Below are 19,669 nucleotides of genomic sequence, written 5' to 3' on the forward strand. Positions count from 1 at the left end.
GTTCAATCACACTCACCAGAGATGCTGATTATGACACGTATTAACGTGTGCAAATGTGTTATGAAATCAAGTAGTATAGTAGGCCAAAGTGTTTATCAAAAACGAGACGTTCCTAAAAGATATATCCATTATTGTAAGCCAGTGTAACATTATGCAGTTTGAGCAACAACACAGGATAATAAAAACTTAATTACCCAATTCAAATGTATCTCACCAAGAAATTAAAAAGTGTACCTAAATAAATGTTTAAAAACAAAGATGAAATGCTCATATATCAAACTTAGAAGTTAAATACAATGGAACTGCACTTACGTGGGCAGTGATTTATCACGTACCAATAGAAGGCGATAGCGTACCACTCTTTGAGAATCACTCCTCTAAACTGCACATTTGCGCGACTTTGCAGGGATTTGTGCGACACACGAAAACCGCAATAATACCCAGCAGACACCCATTTTATTCTAAACAGTTGGAAAAGAACAGGCTCAAGTCTTCCACCTTGATCTTGTATATGTCCAGCCTGTGGTGTCAAAAGGTTGCACTCACCACAGGGTCGTAGTCCCACAGCTGGTTGCCCTTCAGGTGGTGACACTTGAGCATCATGACGGGCCCGTTTAATTTGGACACGTCCAGACACAAGTCGTCTGTTCTGATCTCCTTATTGGCCGTGTAGGAGAACACCTGCGAGAGAGCAGCAACAACAAAAGCCGCTTAGGGCCGTGTCTTCGGCAGCGGAAGGACATTTGGTCACCTTACAGGAATGATTATTTTTAATTTTGTTTAATTTTTATTTCACGCATCTCATTTTGGGAGAATTAATCTGCTTTCACCTGGTTGCCGCCCATGCCGTGGCAGTTGAAAATGCCGACCTTCTCGTTCTCTTTGCGGGCCATGTTGTCCAAACACTGGTTGGTCTCCACATTCCGGATCTTTAGATGAAAACACACGCGCGATTACATACATACATACTTCCTCAGATGATGAAACCACACCATTTAACTGTAAATCGTCAAATATACAGGTGGGTTTGTGATGTATGACTTGAGTATCCGTGTGTGTGCGCGTGTACCTCTCCGAGGGAGTAATAGTGGCGGGGAATCTGGGAGTCAGGATAGACGTTTTCCAAGTACCAACTGAAAGGTTTACATTGAAGCTTCTGTCTGAGAACTGTCCGAGACGTGATGTCACCATAGTCCACTTTGGTCACACCTGAAGACAGACAGACACACACACGCACGCGCGCACGCACGCACGCACATTCATTTAGTCAGTATAGTGTAGTTGAATTGAGTGCACCATAGGAATGAGTCAAAATGTGCTATTTATTTCACCTAAAAAAACATGTAAAGAGTCAGATGAAACAAGTCACAGTAATCATGCAGGTTCATCCACTTCCCTGCTACAATATTTCAGTATTGCTAGTTTCTCGGAGCATCAGGTGGTGCTTTTACTTATTTAAAAAATTTTTTTTTTTTTGCCCTTGATAGGCAGCAGGATAAATGTCTGAATGCTCCACATTTTTAAAAGCTGCTCAGTTCATTTTGTCATACTATTTTCTGATGACTGAATCCCAACACATCCAACTTAATTTAGCCCATTCATGCTGTCTTTTAAGCGCCACGTGTTTTTATTTAGAACAAAAGCATATCACATTTTCTTGATTCAGAAAATAAACCTGACTGCAAATGTGTCGGGGGGGGCACTGCTGATCCTGAATTCCATCGCAAATTCAAAGGGCGACAAGTTAGCATGTGATGCATCATAAAGACTTTCAAGAAAGTCAAACAAAAGAGGGAATTATTTCTCATAAGCAATCTTGTTCCCGACTGGTTGCTTTTGACGAGGCAATTAATAAATACACTTTGTTGCAGAGTAGAGCACACAATGAAGATGTATGCTTGAAAATAACGGTGTAAATGTAACGTGTACGACAAAATGAATCAAATGCATTCAAATATGAGCACTGCATGTCAAACTTTTCAGAACAAAAACATTTTCAGCCTTTTGGTGTCAACAAATTGTAGAAAGCCTTTGAGATATCTTTGCGAGCAATCCTTTTCGAGGACATAATACCGAAGGAAAGGAACGGACATTGTTTTGCGAAAATGATACGGTAAGTGGCGCTTGCCAAGTTTAAGTCGAACATTTGAGCGAAATTCATGATTTGTTGGTTTTGTTCTATGAACACACTGATTTTGTGTTCAACTCAGCATGGATCATTGGGTGAGTTGATATGTTCCTATGTTTTGAATTTGAGAAAAGTTGCCACTTCCAATGGCATACTGAATGTTGTCGCAAAATGAAGATGGCACGCGTGTGCAGGTCTGACTTAGGGGGATGCTAATTTTAGGGAAAATAATATTTCTTATTTTGTATTTTGTGTGTGCGCGCATAATTTAACTGTGGCTCCTTAGCGTGAAATTACACACTGCCCTAGTCCCGCGCCATTGGACCATCACAGTGATATCAGACTGTCACCAGGTTAATGGATAGATCACACCTGCTGCACACACGCACACGCACACGCACACGCACACACACACACACACACACACACACACACACACACACACACACACACACACTCACACTCACACTCACACTCACACTCACCAGGGGAGATGATGTAGAAGAAGTTTTTAAATTCGTCCATCCACACTTCCGCCAAGCGTCTGTTGTTTTTGTTGATGATCTGTCCCGTTCCTCCGGGAAACGTGTAGGGCGTCGCCTTTCTGAACACGTGACCCACGTGCGAGCACGTGACGATCTCCAGGGTTCCGCCGCACTGCCAGATCTGTGACGAACACGCAGAGTTGGAAGGTCACTAGTGGACGGAGGATGCAGGTTATTGCCAACTTGACCGCCCTCACGAGTGGAAGGCGGCGCCCGTGTCACAAAGCTAGCGGGTGTTTCCACTCACTCTGAAAGAGATTTCCAAGTTCTCTCCGCCCCAGATGTCCATGCCTGCGTCATATGTGCCGATCTCCTGGAAATAATCTCTGTCGATAGAGAACAAGCCTCCTGCCATGGTGGGAGTCCTGGAAAAGAAAAGATCACAATCGTCACATAATAGTGGTCCGATAGCATGACAGGGTGGGTTCTGTTTCCACTCAGTGATGATGCAAACATGAGTGCAAAAGGTTATTTGTCACTATATGTGCCCTGTCACTGACTGGTGCCGTGACACTGGCACAAAGTCAGTTGGGATAGGTCCCAGCTCCCCTGAACAGGATAGGCGGTGTAGAGAATAGATAGATGGATAAAAAACAGATAAGTCCCACATTTCATGATGTTTTCCTTCTTTCCTGCTGTTGTTGAGACTGTCACGTCTGCATTTAACAGCGGTGCGGCGACAGCCCGCGTTCCAATTCTAAAAATAATTTTCTCTTGCAGCAGCAGCATCTTATTTTGCTTGACGCCCAGGTTCACTTAAACAAAAGACAGTGTGTTACGTAAAATGATAAAATAGGTCGGGGTGCTGCCGTTTAGCTGAGAGGAGAAAATAATAAGTGGCTCAGGTGTAGCAAAGCACATTTATTTATATAGCGCATTTCATACACAAGGTAACTCAATGTGATTTATATGATTAAAAGCATTTAAAAACAACAAAAAAACAGCTTATAAACATTTAAAACATCCATCCATTTTCTGAGGCCGCTACTCCTCACTAGGGTCGCGGACGTGCTGGAGCCTATCCCAGCTATCTTCGGGCAGGAGGCGGGGTACACCCTGAACTGGTTGCCAGCCAATCGCAGGGCACATACAAACGAACAATCATTCGCACTCACATTCACACCTACGGGCAATTTAGAGTCTACAATTCATGCATGTTTTGGGGATGTGGGAGGAAACCGGAGTGCCCGGAGAAAACCCACGCAGGCACGGGAGAACATGCAAACTCCACACAGGTGGGGCCGGGATTTGAACCCCGGTCCTCAGAACTGTGAGGCTGACGCTCTAACCAGTCGGCCACCGTGCCTACACATTTAAAACAAAGAGAGACAATTTTTTTTTTTTTTTTTTTTTTTTTAAATACAATTAAAACAGCGTACAGTGCATGAAATATCATTTAAAAGTGGAAATGCTCTAAAAAGCATGGGGGGGAAAAGAAGAGTTTTTAACTTGGACTTAAAAACATGCACACTTGGGGCTGATGCCACTTCTGTTGGCAACTTACTCCATTTGTGGGCAACATAATAGCTAAATGGTACTTCACCATGTTTGCTTTGGACTCTGTGCTCCACCATTTGACCTCACTCTGTTGATCTCAGAGCCCTACTGGGTTTATATTCCATTAGCATTTCATTCATGTATTCAGGACCTAAACTGTTTAGTGGTTTATAGACCAGTAGCAGAACTTTTAAATCTATTCTAAAGCTGACTGGAAGCCACTGTAAAGACTTATGAATTGGAGTAATATCCTCTGACCTCTGTTCTGGTCAGAACCCGAGCTGCAGCTGTTTAATGCTCTTTTTAGGGAATCCAGTCAGAAGACCATTACAATAGTCAAGTGTACTTGAGATAAAAGCATGGATAAGCTTCTCCTGGTCTGGTTGACACATGAAAGCCTTCACTCTTGAAATGTTCTTCAGATGGTAAAAGGCAGTTTTAGTAATTGATTTGATATGACGGTTGAAAGTCAGGTCGGAATCTATCAGAACATCAAGGTTTTGGACTTGGTCTTTGGTTTTTAAAGAGAGTGACTCCAGGTATTTACTAACAGCAATCCTCTTTTCTTTATTGCCAAAAACAATTATCTCAGTTTTTTTGTGGTTTAATTGAAGAAAATCTTGGCTCATTCACATATTTATCTGTTTTAGACAGTGACACAACACCTCAATTGAACTGTAGTCATCTGGAGACACTGCTAGATATAACTGTGTGTCATCTGCATAGCTATGATAGTCAAAATTAAAGTTCTGAGCAGAACAAATACCAACTTGCAGAACAGATAAGAGTCAAAAAGAAAACAAAACAATCAGATTACAGAATATATTTAAATGCAAAAAAATGTGTTCACATAGTTTTATGCCTGCAATCATAACCAACTATTCCCTGATAAAAACATGGACTTCAACCTAAAACTCGTTTACTTTTAAAGGTAAACATACAGTATGTGATTGTACACTAGTGTTTTGGTGTAGTGTGCCTTTCGCCTGAAGTAGAGGTGGGCTCGGCTCCAGCTTGCCGTAACACTCAGCAGGAAAAGCAGTATGTAAAATGGATAGCTGGATGGATGGACTAGTGTTTTGGGAGGAAAAAGTATGTGAATCCTTTAGAAGTTGTTTTTTTTCCTGCATAAATTGGTCATAAAATATAGTCTCATCTTCATCTAAATCACAAGAATAAACAGTCTGCTAAAGTAATACCAAACAAAGAATTATATGTTTTCATATTTTAGCATAACATGTAAACATTTACGAGACGGAGGATAAAAGTAAGTGAACCCTTGGATTTCGTTCGATCACATGAACAACAATCAGGGGAAAAAATAAAATAAAAGAGCATTTGGTCTGGGGAAGTCATAAACGTTAAAAATTCTCTGTATACGTGAATTTTTCAGGTGGTAAGATGTCAAGTCGTTTAGTAGCTTGGTCTCTTGTCAAAGGACCCAAGACTTGGCAGTAAATTACAAGCTGTTGGACTCCCAAATGGACGCGTGCCAGCGCAGACATCTAAAGGCTGAGGGCCGTAGCTTGGTATGCAATGCCTGCTGCATGCACGTGCCGATAATACCATTTGAGTCATGATAATAATCATGCATAAACTGATAATAAAGCTTCTATTATTATCTATTTATTGCCATGCTTACCATGTCGAAGCACTGAAACACAATTTATTTGCAATGATAATGACAGAGATTTCCTGATCTGACAATGGAAAGCCAACATTTTGTGTGGGACCTGGGGAAATTGAGTCTCACAAAAGGCTTGAAAAACAAGTGAAACGTAGTATGTTACACGAGTCATTATAATATGCGAGTGACCTTGAGTAATGGAGTCAAGTCAGCATGGAAATAAGAGCAGGAAGAAGAGCTGATAGAAAGGCTGAAATACTGAAAGACCCTCCAACTCAGGCTTGAGAGTTCATAAGAAATGACAAATGAAAAACAAAAAAAAATTATATAACAGAAAACATTTCACTATCCATTAATTATCTCCATCTTGTGATCATTTTATATCGATTAGCGGTGCCAAGTCCAACGGTGAAAAATGGGATTACTGAGATGTTATAGGTCAAAGAATGTGGCTGTGCAGAATACGTTGAACTAAAGTTACAGTATCACGCACCTGACAGGAAGTGTGCGGTCTCCTTTGCGGCGGTCCATTTCTCTCTGGGGCACCGGGTACCATCGGAAGTTGAGCTTCCAGTTGAAGCCTCCGTACGTCATGTCTGAACCCGCCATGTACTCGAAGGTGTCGTCGCTGATCACGTCGATGATGGGACACACCACCGTTTTCCTAGTGCACAGGCATATGTATGCAAACACTCGTCTTCAAACAATGTCATCACCGCCACACTATTGCTTGCTACGTCTTTGCAAACCTCTCGTGCCCATTTTGTGGGAGTGCTTGCGTGAGGCGGTCAACACGGCATGGATAATTAGCCATCTAATTAACATCAGGGCAAGCCCCCTGGAGACTAGCTTGCCAGTTTGGTGCTTGCGCGTGTTCAGGTCTTACTTGTCGTGTTTGATGCGAGCGAGCAGCGGCTCCAGCCAGCCTGTCGTGCATTCACAGTGAGCATCCAGAAAGGTTATGACCTACAAATAACAAAAAGTAAAAAGAAATATGCATCAAATTCCCAGATAGTGTCAGCCATATTCAGCGCACTAAAACAGGGGTGCACAGAGTTCTCTAACCTGGCCCGTAGAGATGGAGGCTCCCTTGAGGCGAGCTCGAATGAGTCCGGACCTCTGATCCATCCTCACCACCCGCACAGGAACCTCCAGCCGTCGGACATATTGCTCTAACAGTCGCTTTAGAAAGTCTAACGCACACAATAATGAAAGATTAGAGCACTCAGAGCCACCTTCTAGGTTCTAAATTACATTTCATCCATCCATCCATCGAGCTTCAGAACAAAATAAATACACCGAGATCTGGTATGATATATGCGAGTGTGATAGGAGTGTCTGAAAACAAAATGCTATTTTCCATGATAAATAAAGTAGCCAAATGCTCAGTCCAGATCAGATCCAGATGAACATACCATTGGATTTAGATTGGATATCATTTGACAAATCTACAAATTGAATAGGATTTTCAATGTAATTCTTTAATATCCCTGAGATCCCTTAATGAGTATATAGAAAAAGGCTGGATGGAGGGTTGGGATCTGAAATTTCTTAGAATGTTTTAGAATGTACTGCCATAACTTAAAATTCAAATTATGTATTTTCAAGTGTGTCTTATCAATTGTTATTGATAAAGAATGTTTTTTTTTATGATGTCAAAAATGTGTGCATCAATGTAAAGAGAACATTCTACATTCCTTCTACAGGATGATGCATGAAAACCTGTAGACAAACAAACAAAAATAAAAAAACGAAATCCATTGATGACCTCTTGGCAGAGACACAAAAAAGATCACAGTACAAACAAGTAGGCCCACACAAATAGAAACAAAGTACGCACAAACTACAGGGGTTGGATTACAGGCGTATCTCTCCTTCCTTTTGTGGCACAGACAGATCAAGCAGTACATGTATGCTGGTGTCTTAAAGCTACAGACCACACACACACACCTTCGATTCACACCTGACCGCAAAATGCAACGGGACTGTGTGGTGGCTGCGGCTTGGGCGTAATAGCAAAGCGTAATCCCTGCAATTGACGAATTAAAGGCCTAATCCCCACCACCAAACAGGGATTAACAGTATTGCACAGGGTGGAGTGGAACACACGAGATGCTGTCTATATTGGCCATCCCAAACCTGATGAAAATCACACAGTCACTTGAAAAATAAAAATGAGGTTCAAATGAAAATGGACAAGGAGTGTGTGTGTGCATGCGTGTGTGTGTGTGTGTGTGTGTGTGTGTGTGCGCGCGTACCTCGTTCACTGGCATCGTCCACCAGGACAATCTCCTCCAGGAGTGTGAGGGGAGAGCGGTCGATGACGGAGTGGACCGTCCGCAGCAGCGTGCTCCACGCCTCGTTGTGAAATACAATCACCACGCTGGTTCTGGGCAGATTGTCAGGGTATAGCTTGTTCTTGCACCTATAGACGGAATACAGAACATACATACTGTAACAAAATATAAAGAAAGAAGGCACCGGAGACATTTCGAAATGAAAGCAATGCATTCATTAATGGGATCATTGTGTCAATCGGGATGTCGTTTGTTGCCTTGATAAATATCATTATCAGCAACCCATTGAAGTGTGCCCTAAACAAAGTAAACTGAGGGCGAATAATAAGTGAGCAAACAGGCACATAATCTTAAAATTAGAGACATGCAAATATGTAGGGCAGTGTGATGACAGTTGGTTTGTGTTGCTCATTAATTTGCACCCCTCGTTCACACGCCTTTTCTGTCCAAGCAATCATCTTGAAGTGTTTCGGTGGGAAATGGTATCAGTTTAAATGAATTCGTATGGCACGTCAAACGCTTTAATATGTATTTGAGATAATTGTCACATTTAATAATGTTTGCATTAGTATGCTTAAGTCAATGCGGGAAATCCATGTATCCAAAGCTATAAGATCTTCAAATAATCACGTGCAAGAAAGTGCAGGGCTTCTTGCCCGGCCTGGCTTTACAGATTAAACAGTTTATAATCGCCTTAGCAGAAAAATTATTTTAGTGTGTAAAAATCTCAAGATAAAAGGTAAGACAGGAGTGAAAAAAATGATTAATGACACAAAAATTTCAAAATTTACACGTTAAAGTTAAGCAAGTTTAATTTGGGCAAAACCATATTTCATTGGGTGATGCAGTCACAGAAAGAGATCTACGAGGGCACGCATCTGGCACACTATTTAGGTCAAAAACCAGAGTAGAGGCCACAACATGCACATTCTCTAATATGAAAAGGATAAGTCTGCACATTTTCTGCAATTTTGTAATCATCTGACAAATGCAGTGGAAACCTCAAAAGCAGCAGTGGAGCACTTATAAGTATGTGTAGCCATGCCTTGGACCACAATCCAATGACATTTTAATATATTATATTAATATATTTGCTGTTATTATTTCTTCAACTAAATTTGATTCATTTTTAAATATTTAATTATACTTATCCTTTCAACCACAGATTTTCTATAACATTTGACCTTATTAGGGTTTTGGGGCTCTGGAGTGAGGTGAAGATATACCTGAAGACAAACAGCCTTTCACAGACCCATTCGAACCGATGGACTATTTTGTTTTCAATTAACCTAAGATTAATGTTTTTAGGAGGAAGCCAGAGTACATGCAAACAAACTGACGGTCGCACGGGGAGAACGTGGTTGTTCGTATTCGAGATTTGAAACCGGATATTATAACTTTGACTGAGCATTGTGCTGCCTGAAAATACTAAGTGTGTGTGTGTTTGTGTGTGTGCATTTTAATAAAGAAGCCAAGTTGACGTGCAATGTAAAAACAGACACTTTCCAAGGATTTTAGTTTGTATTCAGATCATACAACTTTGACTTCAACACCTGATGGAAAACTGGAGGACTTTGTGCGTCTCCACCAAGTAGACATGTTTTGACACATGTCAGGGTGTCACCCTCTGTTGATTTTGGTCTTAAGTGCTATGTACAGTATGCTACTAGACGCGAGGTGGAGCAGCATTTGGCAAAAAGTAATGCACATTGAGTCACAGGTTGCCTGTCCCACCAAGGAATTGAGGGCCTGGTCAACAGTGAAATATCACACAAGTGTGGACATGAAAATATGCCCCCTCATTAAAAAAAATAATTAAAAACAAATAATAAAAATCATGCAGTCAGAATGTAAAAAGGGTAAAACGTGATGTGTTCTTGTGAAAATGTGATCATGGAAAATGATCACATGGTACAGATCCACCCATTGGATGCACATGTGCACCACCGCACACTAGCCCATTAAAACACACACACACACACACACACACGCGCGCACACACACACACACACACAGCACTGTAATGTCAGAATGACCTATCCCCGCTCATTTATTTCACTCTGAATGGCCCTGCTGACAATAATGAAAATAAACTGCCAGTGTCTTCACGCTCTGCAGTTTGAGCAAATGGTGACCTACGGCGAATTCATTCACCGGTTCTCTCCAACCTGAGACACACGCACATGCACACGCACACACACACACACACACACACACACACACACACACACACACACACACACACACACACACACACACAGTGTCGATATTGACTTGGTCTTATCTTCTAATTGGAAAAGCAGATAGACAGTGAGGAGGCTGAGGGAAAACACACCTCGTAATCAACTCTCGTTCAAAGAATAAAACACATTTCACGGATCAATGTCTTCTTTCTTTGTAGTCTGTTGAGTGCGTGTGTACCTGCCTGTGTGTGTCCTTGCCTGTCAGTCAATATTTCTACAAAAACCCTCATTATTTACACATGCAAGTTGCAATTGCAAGTGAGCAGTAAGAGGGATGTGCACCATTTTCACAATACAATAAAAGCACCAATCCCACTTGTTCCTCAGACAGAGTACAAGTACTTACAGTACATTTGAGTATTTTCCAATACCAAGTACTGATACGTGACAATGCCATTGTCTTGCAATCATGATGAAAATACGGTTTATTTTAATCAAACATTTTTCAGAAACAAAAAACAAACCAACTTTTATTGAGCATGGCATGAGTTTTACTCAAATAAAATGCACACTAAAACAACATCCAACTGCATGTTTTTTTTCACATTTTGCTTAAATGTAGCCTGTAACACAAGGTATTTCAGGTGTAAAATAAAACTCTCAGTAGGACAAGTGAAGTGATATTTTATGACATCATCGCTTCTCTTTACCCAATGTGCCGCATTGTGGCTTTGTGACGGCAGTGTGACGAGCTTGGCCAGAACAGAACAGTGCGGACCGCAGTTTCTTGCACTCGGCTCCATGCTGCTCTGCTCTGGGAGGCGGCTAGTGTTGTCATTCGTGTTAATCTTACAGTGTTTCCACATGCCTGACATGGCGCCTACTCCAGCTGCCCGGAAAGTATATATCAGGCTAGTAAAGTGGTATGGGTGTCATCATACAGTATCTGTACAGTATTGGCACCGAAACCAGTACTGGTGTCATTATCAGTGCATCCCTAAATAAGTGTAACAGTTTGTAAATGTGGTTTTAAAGTAGTATACAGAGTTTTAAAAATGTACTGTAAAATAAAGAGAATGTTTCTTACTTTTGTTAATTTGTTTAGCGAGAGGGGTAATATATGAGTCAGAATGATTGAGGGTAATTTTACACCACTTCAATCTACAACCGCGGTGGCCTAAGCCATCAATGGACAAACCTGACATTCATTCTACAGAGAACCTGAGCTGGCTCAGGAAACGTGAGAATACGGCCGATTAGGAGCGTGTAGGCTGCTCACCCTTCGAGTCGGACGTCGGGTAATGAACGATTGAGTGCAATCATCTCAGAGGCCATGAGGTTGAACTGGTTGATCTTGAACATCTCCTTCATCTTCTCCTGGTTCTCCTTCGGGATCACCACAGGCTTCCCCCCCTCCCCAGGCCCGTCCCGCGGTCTCGCAAGGTGGTCTGGAGGACATGCAAACTGTCGTTAAGCAACTTTGCTGGTTTCTCTATTGACGATGTGTAGACAAATACTCACCATCTCTACCAGGCAGTCCTCTCTCCTTCTTGTCGTCACACTTGTTGCACTCGCTAAAGTAGAGCAGGATGAACATGTCCAGCATCACCCACACCAGAGAGGTGGCCAGGACCACTTTGCAGTAGGCGAACCTCCGCATCCTGGAAACGTCACCTGAGATAGAGACATAAAAAGAGAAGCACTTTACAATGAGGGGAGTGTGTGAGCCCGATGAAGCAGTCACTTATCCCATTTCTTTTCCTATGTGCGTGCATTTCCTGCTCATTCCCCTCAACTGGCAAGCCCTCCTGCAGTTCATCTTCTAAGCACCGCCGTCTGTCCTTCTGTCAGTCTGCCTGCATTGCCTCTTATCTGCAGGCTGGTTAGTCACATTCAGAAAGACTCTGAAAGTGATCGTGAGCATTATTCCACTGCTAACACTTGCCAAAATGTGAACGTACCACATGCAAACTGAAATGAAGTTTGTTTCTGCTTATTGAGCAACAATGCAAACTGTGGCTTTGTATCTGCCAGGTACTGTCTGTATAAGGCAATTTGGCAATTTGCAACATGCTTCCTCTGAAGTGGGATTGTTGGAGAGTATGAACAATGTGTGTCATAGTCAAACAAAGTACAGTACACTAAACATTGCATTTATGTTGAGACCTCATAATTTTACAGCTAGTTTCTCAAAAAATAATACTTGGTTCGCAGAACATAACTTTTTTTTCTTTCAGTGTTGCCCTAGTACCACTTTGGTCAATAAAAATAAACCAAAATAAACCAAAGGTCAATCAGTGACGTATCATGAACCGATGACATAAATGTGGTTGGGAGGAGTACAGTGCACAGTTTGACCTAAGTCCAGTGGGGAACTGAGGAGGGAGGGGTAACTATGCTTGATGAGTTGGCCCAATGTGAATACTGTACATGTCAAAGCAACACGACTTGAATTTTTCTGAATACCGGTTAGCATACGTGGCTGTCAATGAAAGAGTGTGGCAGAAGATCGTTGCCTTGAAGAGTTCCAAGTAAGGTTTTACTTATGGAAAGAAACTGACAAAACGGTGGAACACATCCATCCATTCATCCATCCATCCATCCATCCATCCATCCATCCATTTTCTGAGCCGCTTCTCCTCACTAGGGTCGCGCGCGTGCTGGAGCCTATCCCAGCTATCATCGGGCAGGAGGCGGGGTACACCCTGAACTGGTTGCCAGCCAATCGCAGGGCACATACAAACAAACAACCATTTGCACTCACATTCACACCTACGGGCAATTTAGAGTTTTCAATTAACCGACAAGCATGTTTTTGGGATGTGGGAGGAAATCGGAGTGCCTGGAGAAAACCCACGCAGGGACGGGGAGAACATGCAAACTCCACACAGACGGGGATTGAACCCCACACCTCAGAACTGTGAGGCTGACACTCTCACCAGTCGTCCACCGTGCCGCCTCCCCTTTATTTAATCTTTTTTTTTTTTAACATGCATCATCAATTTGGATTCTTACAGTATGTACAGCCTTGAAGGCAGTGTGACTAAATAACCTTTGGTTTGATTTTTGTTAATTTGCACAGGTCATCAAGGATTGGCTGCACCTTGAGCAATGCACCAGATTCTCTCCCCAAGCACTCGAGGGATTCCCACTGCTTCAGTGTGTCCATATATTGTGTGATTAAAAGCGGAAGTCAAGTCAATTTTGCAAAGCATGTATAAAACGACAATAAAAGGACCATTTAATAGTTTGATTTCAGAGTAGCAGCTGCTTTAGTGTTTTTCAACTGCTCAATAAAATCACTTTTATAGTTTATTTATTTGATACTATGTACATGATGTAAAAAAAGGGACTGGACAGGATATCTGTAATGTTTGTTAAAAGGACACAAAAATGTATTTCAAAGTAGATGGATCACAGAAGATCAGTCAAAATAAATCTACATTTGATCAATTTTCTAACCAATTAGAAACTGAATATGCTTAAAACTCAAGTGATAGCTGAGTCGAGTGCCTCCCGGTTTTCTGCACACGCAACAACTTGTGTGATGGAATCAATGTTTTATAGTAACAAAGCAGTGCCTTAGAAACATGAAGGGGAAAAGAGATCTCCATCAGCTCACAAATAACCTGCTGTGTATAAGCCAATTTGCCATTTGTACATTCAACACGGAAAATCCCTGTGCTCTAAAGCACCATCACGTGCACACACACACACACACACACACACACACACACACACACACACACATATTTACGCACAAATAACACAACATACACACTCAGTGCGGCGCGAGAGAAGCCGTGACAGTAATTGCTTTTTTTTTTGGCAAGCGGCGACAAACAGACAGAGCCACATTAAAATTCTTCTGCTCTCCTTTCCGCCGCTCCTGCAGCACCATCTCTTCCAGTCGAACTGATTCGCTGCTTCAGTCATCCCTCCGGTTACAGCAGCACGAGCAAAAGGAAGAAAATTAATTTGGCCACGGTGATTTCTCTGTCGTCGCTGGGAGACAAAAAGGTGTTTGTGCATAGCTCACTTGGCAGCAGCCTCGCTTAGTTTAGCTTGGGAGGATGTAGAACTGCAGAGCAGCGTTTCTAAATTCCACCTGATAGGATTGCGGTGCCACAAAGTGCCATGCAAAGCAGAACGATAGAATGAAGATCTGCTTGTTCTCCCAGTACGGCCAAAGACTGTATTGTCAGTGCAGCAGTTCTACAAGGTTAAAACTATGTCCCACATATCTGCTAATGTAAACCAAAGTTTGTCCTGATTTCTATTTCAGATTAAAAATTAGCATCCACATTCTGGATTTGCCAATCTGATATACACACATGATTGAGATGCCAGGAATCAGTCTGGAATTTTTGTAAAATAAAAAAAAAAAAACAAAGGATTATTTTTGGTAACATTACATTACTTGCAGGTTAGTTAACAAGACCACGTTGAGTCTGGCACTCACAGTGTGTTGTGTTGTGTCTTCATATAAACGTGTGATGCAGCTTGGGCCCATTCTCATGTTAGAACACGTCTTGAAAGCACTGTTATATGATTCAGACTTTGTCTCAAAAGAAAGGTTAGAATTAGTCTGGGGTGAAGCTAAGGTTACTCAGTAGTAAGTAAAATAATTGGGATTTATTTACATACTTATTTTGGTCAGGGCTTCCCCGAAACAGTGTGAAGAAGCCAGGTCAAATATACAAGAACTGCATATAACTTAACAGTAACAACGGCCCAGAGCTAGTACTAACACAATATGAGGTGTCCTGGCTGGTCTACCAACATTTAAAACCACCACGTAGGCCATTTGGGGTAGCCATGGCAATGACAAGAACAGTTTTCTCAATATTAAAAGCTAATGCGCCATCTAAACGATTTGGTATAGGTTAAACAATAAAATATTGTTGCTTTAAAAGGTCGTTGATGTACAATATTTATCTTTTGGGAACAGCCCTATCAAATAAGACATTTGAGGAATCTGCTCAACCATGTTAGACAACTATAACACACACACAGTACAACTAAAACAGTTCTTTGTTAAGAATGATCATGAACCTTTGGACAATTTATTCCCCTGTATTCTCTTTTTGTTCCCAGCAACACATCACAGCCAAAAGTCACTCTTTGGCATGAAAGTTTCAATTATGCTGTCATTAAAAAAAATTACCAAAACCACCCCTATGTGCATGTACAACTAAAAGAGATATGAATGACCAACTATGTTACCAACAAGAACTTCCAGACACACATTCCAGAAAAGCTTGACCTGCATCTTCTATTCTTTCTAATCTCGTATTATATTGTATTTTATTTTTTGTATTAAAAGCCACAAAACAAAATGTATCAGCCTGTTATTATTTCCACTACAACCATGATACTGCACTCTCTCGCTCCAGGATTGCTGCAGGAGAAATGGACTTGCATAGCTAACACAATCACAGAAAATCCTAATCAGATGTTTCTATAATGTCAGTGGTCCTGTCCTCTTAAAATTCCAGACATTCTCAGAGGAATTGGAAAAGTCAACAATTTATAACTCAGCCTGAGGTGTCCTTGCTTGACCTCCACCCTTTAACATGACACAGCTCCACAACGAAGCAAAAAACATCAGACTGCGTCACAACCCACTTGTGTGGGAACAGGGTGTATGCACTAGAACCTCCGTTTTTGGGCCACGGTTCGGTATATCTTCAGTATGTGTTTTGTGCATAAAGAGAACAACTTTTTCTCTCTCAAAATTATTTTTATTTTGCATGACAGCAACAGCAAAACTGCATTGTGTTGGGTACTGAATAATAAATTCAATGTATTATTTTGTATTATTTATAAAAATAACTCCTCCGAATGCTACTGCCTCTTATTCCTTAAGTTATTGTATAGACGTGACAATACAGTAGCATAACATATACATAAATTTAATAAACACAAACATGTGAACAAAAAACACTACTTTCTTTAAAATTTGGATTTGGAACAATTGCTTATGCCGGCACTCAAATTTGCAGGCATGACCAATCGACCCAACTGTTTCATTTGTATAGTCACATAGGTACGGGCTGTTCGGTCCCTGTACGACCGGAGTCAGAGTTTGGTCCGCATATCCGGCAGCAAGTCGGACTCGTTTCCGGTGAGGGTTGGACTCTGCCAAGGCTGCCCTTTGTCACCGATTCTGTTCATAATTTTTATGGACAGAATTTCTAGGCGCAGCCGAGGCGTAGAGGGGGTCCAGTTTGGTGGCCTCAGTATTGCATCTCTGCTTTTTGCAGATGATGTGGTTCTGTTGGCTTCATCAAGCCGTGACCTCCAACTCTCATTGGAGCAGTTCGCAGCCGAGTGTGAAGCAGCTGGGATGAGAATCAGTACCTCCAAATCTGAGACCGTGGTCCTCAGTCGGAAAAGGCTGGCGTGCCATCTACAGGTTGGGGATGAGATCGTGCCCCAAGTGGAGGAGTTCAAGTATCTTGGGGTCTTGTTCACGAGTGAGGGAAGAATGGAACAGGAGATCGACAGGCGGATCGGTGCAGCGTCTGCAGTGATGCGGACTTTGTATCGATCCGTTGTGGTAAAGAAGGAGCTAAGCCGAAAGGCGAAACTCTTGATTTACCGGTCGATCTACGTTCCTACCCTCACCTATGGTCACAAGCTGTGGGTTGTGACCGAAAGAACAAGATCCCGGATACAAGCGGCCGAAATGAGTTTCCTCCGCAGGGTGTTCCGGGCACATCCCACCGGGAGGAGATCCCGGGGACGACCCAGGACACGCTGGAGAGACTACATCCTTCGGCTGGCCTGGGAACGCCTCGGGATCCCCCCGGAAGAGAGGGATGAAGTGGCTGGGGAAAGGGAAGTCTGGGGGTCCCTGCTAAAGCTACTGCCCCCGCGACCCGACCTCGGATAAGCGGTAGAAGATGGATGGATGGAGTCACATAGGTTGAGAATTAAAACATCGTTGTAACATGCACGGCAAGGCACAGTACAAAAAGGGTTGAGCATTTTCATCACGAGACCAAACTCCACATCTTCGACCATGGAGAGGGGATGCAAAGCTTTAGGAATAAATGTTCCCACAGCATGGTTTATTTTCTTGTGTTTATCTGAAATGGCACGGTAGGTGTGTTCAAAAGCATTCACAATAGACACTTGTTGTCTCGCTGGTGTTACCTTTTTGGGTCGTTCAACAGTCGTGTCCAGTAAGCGTTATATAAGGATACAAACACAGGTAAGGCTTGGTCATATTCCTTTCAAGTAAGTACAGGATATGTTTTAAGCAATGCTTGCGGACAGTAGAATGTCTGTCAACAATTTTTACTCTCATCGTCATATTCAACAGGGGAACTGAAATTGATCCACGCGGGAGCGATGTAAATGAAGTCGGTACTTGTTCAAACCTTTGTCTCTCAACTCTTACGATCGTGCTCGTTGACACGTTTCACAAAGTCTGGCACAATAGAGATCTGTTATTTTTATAAATACTGAGCCGAACTGTATTGCTTGGTTGGAATGGGACTGTGTGTGAGTGTGTGTGTGCATGTGTGTGTGTTACATTTGTAATTGGTTATCAGTTTAATTTATGCTGGGCCCTCGTCTCTTTGATGCCTCCTTTAAACAGCCAGCCTTTCTGTCATATTAAACAGACAAGTCTGCACTGTATCTTCCACCTCCATTAACAGATCATCCTCCCTCTATCCGTCTTTTATATCCTCATCCTGGTCATCTGCATTTATCTCTCAGCCGCCTCACACGTTTCAAGAGCGGTTTCCATCGTTACTTGTCTACTAGCACACAATTTCCCCTTTGCACCTTGCCCTGTCTCTTCCAATCCACTCCTCTTCTCTTCTCTACAGGCTTAACCCTGCTTTAGATTTTGCAGAAGCACACTACTCTCTTCGTAATTATATGACTGTGAGGGAGGAAGTGCCTTTTAGTAGATGTAATATTTATACGAGTAAATTAAATAAAGAGAGCGAGAGATGCATTTGTATATGTGAGCGCCAATGAAAGGGGAGCATGAGTTGTACTCTGATGTTATAAACTACTGACATGTACATAGCGTGTCGATGTGCCAAAAATGACTGAAAAGGAGCAAACCAGACCAGTCGACAAGCTGTCCCATCTTTATGTGGGCTCCATAAGCACAACAGATTCCAAAACAACACCAATGTGAGTGTTGATTGAACTGTCTTAATGCCTCAACTAGAGCAGAACAAGGCACAGGCTAATATTAAGGAAGTGAAACAGAACAAAATGGCCCTAAGCTTCATATTCAACCACTGATGTGGAGTAGCTTGATAACACAGACGCTCAGGGCAAAGCGGTTGGGGTTACTTCATAACCAGGCTGTGACCTGGAAAGCACAACACAGTGCAGGCCCAATAAGGAAGGAAAGGATATGGAAGGAAATAAAGGCAAGGATCAGAAGATTTGTGTTTATGCAATGTATGTGTCAATGTATATCATCAATGTCCAATGATAACCTCGTAACTTTATGATGAATTAGACTTGAGATTCTCTGTGCTCTCCAGGTATAAAGAAGATTAAACTTATTGTTGTGCCATATAGTTGTAGTAAGTACAGTAATTGGTGCTTGTTTAGGTTATGAATTAATTGATTGAAATAGTAGACAATGCAATAAAATACAATTCCAAATACTCTATTTAAATAAATAGTACATGTAAACGTCGTTCCAGTAGTTTAGTAGAGATATGGTCTCATTTGTCAGTCAAAATATATCATTGAAATACAGTACTTCATGAGAAAAAGAAAAAAAACGTGGAATTTGGACTGAGAGGATTGGGCTAAAAAGTGAGTATTATTCAAATTTACCATCACCAAAGATAATGAGAAAGAGAAAGTCTGACAGAAGAAAGAAAACAAAAAGGGAAAGTGCCCACAAAAGCGAAATAAAAAGCTGAAATTGATTACCAATTTAAACTTTGGCATGGGCACAAAGTGGAATTAAATATTCCAATCACTCACCCAGACATTCTCAGCCAAAGTCAATACATATTACTGTAACAGACACACACACACACACACACACACACACACGCGCGCGCACACAACGCACACACCGCACCATTCCTCCTGCAATGCATGACACTGTTGTACTATTATTGCTCCTCTACCTTCCCGTCATTATTAGAAGAAAAAACAATCAGTATAACAACAAATAACGCACCATACGCTAATTGGTGTAAAGCCACTCTCGTAAGTAAACATCCATATCAATTCACAACACCAGCAGAGTAAGATGTTCGAAGCAGCAGGTTTGTGTCAGTGTGTCAGCTGTTCTTCGCCGGCTACTCCCACACTACAAGGCTCTGCCGGCAGGATTTAAATGGCTTTAATGGATCAAAGCCAGCCCACTGACCACTCAAGTAGTCTATACAGTT

General features: G+C 41.9%; 1 protein-coding gene across 5 annotated transcripts in view; it reads right to left on the reverse strand.

The window, feature by feature from the left end:
• galnt1 (UDP-N-acetyl-alpha-D-galactosamine:polypeptide N-acetylgalactosaminyltransferase 1) overlaps positions 1-19,669 on the reverse strand; it is a 55,135-nt gene that overhangs the window by 8,651 nt on the left and 26,815 nt on the right. For all 5 annotated transcript variants that reach the window (XM_061674874.1, XM_061674872.1, XM_061674873.1 and 2 more), the window contains exons 3-13: positions 11,799-11,951; positions 11,557-11,725; positions 8,056-8,222; positions 6,863-6,990; positions 6,684-6,763; positions 6,291-6,461; positions 2,921-3,038; positions 2,614-2,794; positions 1,070-1,209; positions 831-929; positions 547-681 (exon numbers count right to left, since the gene is read on the reverse strand). In XM_061674874.1, the coding sequence (XP_061530858.1) occupies positions 547-681; positions 831-929; positions 1,070-1,209; positions 2,614-2,794; positions 2,921-3,038; positions 6,291-6,461; positions 6,684-6,763; positions 6,863-6,990; positions 8,056-8,222; positions 11,557-11,725; positions 11,799-11,937 (1,527 nt within the window). In that variant the 5' untranslated portion in view covers positions 11,938-11,951. The remainder of the gene's footprint in view (positions 1-546; positions 682-830; positions 930-1,069; positions 1,210-2,613; positions 2,795-2,920; positions 3,039-6,290; positions 6,462-6,683; positions 6,764-6,862; positions 6,991-8,055; positions 8,223-11,556; positions 11,726-11,798; positions 11,952-19,669) is intronic.

This window comes from Phycodurus eques, chromosome 4 (assembly GCF_024500275.1).
Source record: "Phycodurus eques isolate BA_2022a chromosome 4, UOR_Pequ_1.1, whole genome shotgun sequence".
NCBI lineage: Eukaryota > Metazoa > Chordata > Actinopteri > Syngnathiformes > Syngnathidae > Phycodurus > Phycodurus eques.